The 8740-nt window shown below is 42.3% G+C and overlaps 1 protein-coding gene across 1 annotated transcript in view; it reads left to right on the plus strand.

Annotated features, from left to right (window-relative positions):
- Positions 1 to 8740, plus strand: part of cntnap2b (contactin associated protein 2b) — a 45749-nt gene extending 37009 nt beyond the window's left edge. Inside the window, exons 22-25 of the mRNA XM_019348132.2 lie at positions 1037 to 1130; positions 4247 to 4474; positions 4852 to 4926; positions 6482 to 8740. Of these exons, the coding sequence (XP_019203677.1) occupies positions 1037 to 1130; positions 4247 to 4474; positions 4852 to 4926; positions 6482 to 6681 (597 nt within the window). The 3' untranslated portion in view covers positions 6682 to 8740. The remainder of the gene's footprint in view (positions 1 to 1036; positions 1131 to 4246; positions 4475 to 4851; positions 4927 to 6481) is intronic.

An 8740-nucleotide genomic window follows, 5' to 3' on the forward strand; every position in this document is an offset into this window, starting at 1 on the left:
TGGTGGTTCGAATTCTGCTCCATACCAGTCGTATTATTACCAGTCATTCAGGACTTCAGCACGGGTGTGAGTGGGTGAAGTTAACTAAAGCACTTTGAGTGCTTAGAAAAGAGCTATATACGAACTAGTCCATTTACCATTTACCAAAACAGAGGGGGGCGTATGAAAGGAAAGAGGAGAAGGAAAAAAGACAAAGACCTTTCCTACCCTGTAGGTAAAGCCTCTGAATCATCCCTCCAGCTTATTTTAGCAGAATACCACTATGAGCTATTATATTCTTCTTATAATGATGTTATTGTTATCATTGTCATGGTCATGATTGTTATTGTTCATAGCTGGTCATTGGTCATACTTATGGCTATCATTATTGTCATTATTATGATAATATGGTGGTGGTGGTGATGATGGTGATAATACTGAGTTAATGTTGCTTTAACTATTATTATCATTATTGTTATAATTGTCTCCTAAATTACATTAATCCTGGACTGAAAAAATTAACACTTCACTCTCACTACTCACAATCACACTTGTATTATTTTTCTTCCAACTCTTATAATACTACTACTACTACTACTAATAATGATAATAATGATAATAATAATAATGATTATTATTACCATTATTATTATTATAAAAAAGAAAGTAGTACAAATAAAAGAAAACCATTAAATAAGAATGTGTGTCCAAACCCTTGACTGGTAGTGTGTATATTTCTTGAATTCACTACTTTGAGATGAGGTGCTAAAGGTGCTAGTTTGACATATTGATAGTCAGAGTAGAAAATGTATTTAAACACTGAGTTCACCTGAATTGCAAATTGTAATTAGTTGCAATTGTAAATTACATCTGCTGAAAGAATAATTCCAATATAAAAAGTACATAAAATTATATTTAAAAAGTAGTTCTTAGCTTAAACAAAATTATTTTCACCAAATCAAGGACAGGAATCTTAAAACTTGAAAGTCAAAGTCTAAAGAAGATTCAGTTTATCAGTTAAACTTGACTGTTGCTTTCCTCTGTCCACATTAACCAGCTGGACCATTATCCAGTGTCCACATATATGCTGCCTGAGGCCTCTGACACCCAGTTCACTTTGGTCAAAAGTATCTTTCTTGGCAAGGTCTTTGGTGAGTCTAGAGATTAATGTGTGTGTGCGTTTATATGGCTTCTGTTTTTGCATGACTGACTCCATGAAGGGATGCTGAGTGATGTTCTATGATCTGAATATTGTCCTATTTATTCTTGTACCAGTCACTTATTAACTTTTTTGTGTGCCTTTTTTTCTACCTGAAATGATGAGCTTCTAGTTCTAAGAATCCAGATGTGTTATGTGTTGAAAAAAATAAAATTAAAATAAAGTAAAAAGTTGAAATGGCATTTAGTTTTTAATATTTCTAATATCATTAGAGCTACACTTGTATTCAAAAAGTCAATCAGTTATGTGCTGATTTTTATTTTTTTTTACTACAAAGCAGGATTTCATCTTACCCTGGGTATTCTGTACTATGAAGGTGGTTCACTTCTTACAAGGATACATTATAAGCTCTGAACAACCTACTCTGGAGCAGGTTAGCATCCAGATTAGAGATCAACAAGTACAAAATCACTTCCCAGGAAAAGAATGTCACCACTGATGGAAAATCTCTTAGACCTCTATGTGCAGGCAGTAGGAGACCAAAGTTTCCATTAATTTAACAAAGTAATTGTAAACCATCAGATTCTCTCTTATTTTAATGATAGAGTTGTAAAATTAGGTCTGTTAACCTATAGAGTCAGCTTTCTTTCCTTCCTTTAAATTGGTGGGACTTCATTAATATAGCAGATCTTTACCAGAATAAGTGAGCAAAGTCCGTGCTTTTAATACTTTTTAATACTAAAACTACTTACTACGCCTTTGAAACAAGTCTTGTAGGTTCGACTCCCGACCGGGGTGTCTGTATTCAGTAAGGGTCTTAGGCTAGACCCCCCATGCTAACCAAGCCTACCTCGGACATGAACAAGAGACATAAATATAAAGCCATACCGGCTTGTACGTTGCCCGGATTAACAAGGTCTGCGTCAGGTACTTTTGAACCAGGACACCCTGATGAGAAGTGGGCTAATGGAGCAAGACGGCATAGGTGGGCTTGAGATGACAATAGGGTTATGTTGAAATGCTACTACGCAAGTAACCCCAGTGGAAGGGGTTACATAATTAGGAAGAGGGACCTATGGAATCTTCGATACCCAGCATCCCGACTAGGGTGACCAACCTGTGCACTACCTGGATTGATTACAAGAAGGCCTATGACTCAATGCCCCACTCCTGGATCCTGGAATGCCTAGAACTGTACAAGATCAACAGGACCCTAAGAGCCTTCATCAGGAACTCAATGGGGATGTGGCGTACAACACTAGAGACCAACTTCAAGCCCATTGGACCAGTCACCATCAAGTGCGGGATCTACCAAGAAGATGCTCTGTCCCCACTGCTGTTCTGCATAGGCCTGAATCATCTCAGTGAACATTGACAAGACTTGCTATGTATACCAACTACAGAATAGAGCAGTTGTCAGCCACCTCCTGTACATGGATGACATCAAGCTATATGCCAAGAGTGAGCGAGACACGGATTCACTGATCCACACCACCAGCGACACTCGAGAAATGTAGTCGGATTGTAACAAAGAGAGGGAAGGTAGTCAGAACTGAGGGGATTGCACTACCAGAAGGCAACATTCCAGACATAGAGGACAGTTACAAGTACCTGGGGATCTCACAGTCAAATGGAAACCATGAAGAGGCCGCTAGGAAAGCTGCAACCACTAAGTACCTGCAGGATCATGTAAGTGACCCTCTGCGGAGTCAGCTGAACGGTAAGAACAAGATCCGGGCTATCAAGACCTACGCCCTGCCCATGATCAGGTACCCCGCTGGGATAATAAGCTGTCCAGGATGAGATAATGAACATCCATGAAACATCAGGAAGATGGCTCCAACCAACCGCATGCTCAGTGAATACCTCAGGCAGCAGAAACCCAAGAATCAGGAGGAACCATCATGGAAGGACAGGCCCCTGCACGGTATGTACCACCAGCAGATAGAGGAGGTGGCTGATATCCAGAAATCCTACCAGTGGCTGGACAAAGCTGGACTGAAAGACAGCACAGAGGCACTAATCATGGCAGCACAGGAACAAGCTCTGAGCACAAGATCCATAGAGGCTGGGGTCTATCACACCAGGCAGGACCTCAGGTGCAGGCTGTGTAAAGATGCCCCTGAGACAATCCAGCACATAACAGCAGGGTCAATATGCTAGCAGGTAGGGCATACATGAAATGCCATAACCAAGTGGCCGGCATAGTATACAGAAACATCTGTGCTGAATATGGCGTGGAAGTCCCAAGGTCAAAATGGGAGACGCCCCCTAGGATGGTAGAGAATGACTGAGCTAAGATCGTGTGGGACTTCCAGATACAAACAGTGGCTAACAAACTGGACATAGTGGTGGTTGACAAACAGAAGAAGACGGCTGTAGTGATCGATGTAGCGGTTCCGAATGACAGCAACCTCAGGAAGAAGGAACACAAGAAGCTGGAGAAATACAAAGGGCTCAGAGAAGAGCCTGGGAAGATGTGGAGGGTGAAGGTAACAGTGGTCCCAGTGGTAATTGGAGCATTTGGTGCAGTGACTCCCAAACTAGGCGAGTGGCTCCAGCAGATCCCACGAACAACATCGGAGATCTCTGTCCAGAAGAGCGCAGTCCTAGGAACAGCTAAGATACTGCGCAGGACCCTCAAGCTCCCAGGCCTCTGGTAGAGGACCCGAGCTTGAAGGATAAACCGCTTGTAGGGGCGAGTGGGGAATTTTTTTATATGTATATGTCTATGTTGACATTGGTTGTACAGTGTCAACACCACTTTCGTGTGAAAATGCAGGGAAACTGGGTTAACTTAGCGAGCTGATAACCAGGTTTTATTCAAGTTACCACTTAGCCTGACTGCCAGTTTTAGGATAAGTAGATCAAAAAAAGGACAATCTCACTCCCCGACTACGCACCATCGACTCTGTAGCTTCAGCTTAAAACACATTTGGGTAATGTTCGTGTGTAATATATTGTTTTGTTTGACATGGTTTTATATTCCCATGTGAAGCACTTTGTTATAGCTTCTTGTCTTAAAAAGTGCTATATAAATGAATTTTACTTAATTACTTGCATTGCTTCCAGAGAAAAGCAATTAAACCTGCTCTCCCTTTCTTTTAGAAACAGGCCAGATTGACCCCATCCTGATCGAGCGCTACAACACACCGGGTTTCATGGGCTGCCTGTCAAGAGTTCAGTTTAACAGTGTAGCACCGCTGAAAGCTGCCCTGCGCTCGAACATAGCAGCACCTGTCAGCACCCATGGGATACTGGTTCCTTCAAACTGTGGAGCCTCCCCCCTGACTATCTCCCCCATGGCTTCAGCCAAAGACCCCTGGCACATAGAAGGTGGTAGAAACCTTCCCCTGCCCATGCCCATGCCCCTATATATGCTGAAACCCTATGACAGGGGTGTCCAACTCCAGGCCTCAAGGCCCGGTGTCCTGCAGGTTTTAGATGTGTCCTTGATCCAACACAGCTGATTTAAATGGCTAAGTGACCTCCTCAACATGTCTTGAAGTTCTCCAGAGGCCTGGTAATGAACTGATCATTAGTTTCAGGTGTGTTGACCCAGGGTGAGATCTAAAACCTGCAGGACACCAGCCCTGATGCCTGGAGTTGGACACCCCTGTCATAGGGTTTCAGCATATATAGGGGCATGCCACTGTAAAATTCTAAAGTTTCTCAGGATTCAAATAGATAACAGATGTTTGCTTTGTTTGCAGCTGGAGCTGTTTTCAACCTCAATGAGGACAAGTTCAGTGGTGATGGTGTGGATCGCAACTCGGCTGTCATAGGAGGTATATTTAATTTTAACATGCAAAAATACCAGGATTTGGAGCTACTGTTTTTGTCTATACAATTGGAAAATGCACACATGGAAGTACATAAAACGAGGTGATGTAGGATTTTAAAATTGATACCATAGGTGTATCTATCTGAGCAGTTTGAATCTCAGTTATGTTGTCTTCAAGGTCGAGGTCACAGGTCAACTTTTCTGAAAACTGCCTAGGAAATTTTTTACCATACGTGCGCCATTCTCTCATACGTTCGGTGATCACATTGAATTTTTATGCTGTCTGGGACAAGTTGAAGGTTGCCCAGAGGTCACCTGGTGGAATATAACCTGTCTTATTCTGACTCAAACTGGCTGCCATCAGCAAATAATCACCATCTAATTTATTAATTTATTAATACAGATTGTTAACCTGTTGCAACACATTAGAATCAGTCAGCACTGATGAGTGCAACTTGTCTGTTCCAGCACATTGTGAAACACACACCTGACTTACTTGGGTTTGTGGCAAGCAATTTACTGTACATTGCACTAAACTTAATGAAAAACGTGTCTTATTTTGCACCCGATATGTGTGTGATATTTGCTACCAGGAATATTAATTTGAAATGAGACGTAAAAGTAAATGTCCCTCCATGAATCGCTACCTTACTGTGGTGGAGGGGTTTGTGTGTCCCAGTGATCTCAGGGCCTATGTTGTTGGGGGCTTTGCTGCTCCCTGGTAGGGTCTCCCAAGGCAAATTGGCCCTGGGTGAGAGGGCAGACGAAGAGCAATTCAGTCGACTGCTATGGATAAAAGACCAACGGACGAGTGTACCCTGTCTGGAATAGGATTGCCGGGGTCCCACCCTGGAGCCAGGCCTGAGGACGGAGCTGGAGGGGGAGGGGCTGGGGGCTGGGCCTTAGCCCATGGGACCCAGCCAGGCACAGCTTGAAGGAGCGACATGGGCCTGCCCTGCTGTAGGCCCACCACCCACAGGAGGCGCCGTTAGGTTCAGGTGCAATGCGTGTTGGGAAGCAGACAGTCCCCGGCTACAAAGGCTGGCTATCAGGACACAGAATGTCACCTCTCTGGTAGGGAAAGGAGCCTTGTGCATGAACTGAGATACCGGCTTTATACGTGGGCCTCACCTCAGTGCAACATTTGGCTCTTGAACCAATCTCCTAGAGAGAGGCTGGACTCTGTTCCAGTCTGCTATTGCCCTTGGTGAGAGGTGGTGGGCAGGGATGGATTTTCTTGTATCCCTGGCTTACTGCCAGTGTTTTATGTTTTTTTTTCCCTGTTGGGGAACGGGTCCTGAATGTTGTTTGCACTTATGCGCAAAATGTAGGCGTCCTTCTGTCTAGTGACACAATTGTGTAGCGTCCAGATAGCTGGCAATGTTAGCATCCCATTAAAAATGACGAGCTCCGTTCAAAGAAGGCAGATTTGTAACATAAGGAACAATGCTGTTTTTTGGACTTTGTCTTCAGTCCATTCTTCAAATGCTGCATCAAATATACTTGAAGTTCACTGTGTTAAAAAAAGTGCTCACTGTGTTGCTCATGCTTTCTTCCAGGAATCATCTCCGTGGTGATCTTCAGCGTCCTCTGCATCATGGTGTTTGTGATCCGTCACATGTTTCGTCACAAAGGCTCCTACCACACTAATGAGGCTAAGGGAGCCGATTCAGCAGACTCTGCCGATGCAGCGATCATTGTCAACGATCCGGCCTTCACCGAAACCATTGATGAGAGCAAGAAAGAGTGGTTCATCTGAACCCTCGTCGATATGGACACGTTAGGATGTAGTTTTGTAGGCATAGGGAGTAGCTGGAGGTGACGACCTACTAACCCTGGAGGATGTGCTGAGGTCTTTAGAGACAGTGGAAACCATTGGTATTTTAGCTTGGGTATTAAAGCACAGGGCGCAGAAGTGCCTGGCAGCGACAGTGTGGAGTGATTCATATGATGGAATGACAGCCTTCAGTGTACGGTGCCATAAAGTTTCAGGCCTTGGATCAGTCAGTATGTTCATTTGCTTTTATCTTATATTTTTATATATATCGCTCTGACTTTGATTTCAGTATGTAATGTATTTATTTATTGATATTATATTTTTTCAAATGTTTATATTATTTATTCTTAATTTTCTTTGTGTTTTTATTTTATGTGTTTATGCTTTACTTCTGGTACTTTGACTTTAAGAACTTTGGCATGAATTATAATAATTATGAATTAGTCCCAATACACCTTTGTGCATATAGCAAAAGTAAATAATTCTAGAGTGTTTTTGTATATTAAGTGTGATACGTTATAGTTTGCCTTATTTTTATAAAATAATTTATTCCATATGTTGGTAGAGTTTAATTTTGGTTCTCAGACTAAAAACTATGGTGTGTGTGTGTGTGTGTGTGCACGACACACACACACACGTGCATGCACTAGCTGGCTTGCTTGTCTGTAAAGGAGATGTAGCCATGACATTGTTTGCATCATCTGAACTCAGAGCTTCTGTTGATTTCTGCATCTGAATGTGTCTTTCAAAGACTTTTTGGTACTTGTACTTTTCCTTTCTTGCTGTGAGTTCAGGAAACACACTCATCTTGTCTTAAGCTGCCATTTGTCCAGGGCCAGACTACAAAAACATAATAAATAAATAACTTTATTAAACCTTACATGAGCCTTCAAATCCACAGTGAGGCAGCATTAAGTTTATCTTAGTGAGTCCACTACCAAGGCTGGTGAGGGATGAGTAAAGCATAGCGCAGGACTGTAGCAAACAAATACTCTAACTTCCCTAAAGTGAACCAAATACCTTCCAACAGCTCCCAAAGCTGGCAGATGTATTCACTGTCAGCTGCTGAGAGCTAGCCACAAACTCCACAATCAAGACTAAACTGTGACTCTAACAGCACCCCTTCATTACCTTCATATGCTGAAGGTAACATGTGTGACACAAAATTTTCTTGCAAGCTGGTGGCAGATCTGCGATATGTCCGCATTGAGGTCAAATAAAGAGCAAAAGTAGGAAAAAGCAGCAGCCTTCATAACACCGTAAATGAACTGTAGATCTTAAAAAAGGGTTTATGGATCAGGAAAGAACTCTTATCTTGGATAATATCCAATTTTGCACAGTGTTACGAATTATTATATCAATGAGCCCTCCCTGTAATATAAGATAGAGTGGACTGACAGCAGAACAGTTTCATCATGCTAGCTTACACAAGTTCAGGTGAACAGCAGTTGAGAAGAAAAGCCCTCCTGCTGCTTTTGCTGACTTGCTGTGACTGAACTAAGCTGCAGGGTTGGTTTCATTCTTTGTGGTTAACTCCAAGGTTAAAGACATTTAAACACCATCGCTGTAGTAGATGAATGTGACATGAAGCAGATACTCATCATCAAACAAGCAACTGATCATATTTTGGCAGCAGGACATTTTCCACAACCACAGAGAAATTCCTATTTTCATTTAGCACAGTCTCTCAGAGGTGTTGTTTTCTCCTCTATGTCCCTGAAACCAGAATAACAGGTCAGATCATACTGAGAGCTGCTCCTTCCAGTAGAGCAGCTACGCTGACTGGATTCAAGCTGGTGATAAGTGTGTTTTTGTTTCTTTTAACTGGAAATATGTTTCTATAAAGGAATGTTTGTCAGTCACATGCTAATGGCTTACACTTGACATTTGATTGTACTGCATTTGTATTCATTTGACTGCATTGAGATGTATTGGCATGCCATTTGCCACTGAATGACACTTTTCTGTTGATGAACCACTGTAGCATCACATTGCTTTTTCTTCATTGTTGTGTGTATAAATGATTATCATTTATAGCTGA

The sequence above is a fragment of the Oreochromis niloticus genome, linkage group LG18 (assembly GCF_001858045.2).
Source record: "Oreochromis niloticus isolate F11D_XX linkage group LG18, O_niloticus_UMD_NMBU, whole genome shotgun sequence".
NCBI lineage: Eukaryota > Metazoa > Chordata > Actinopteri > Cichliformes > Cichlidae > Oreochromis > Oreochromis niloticus.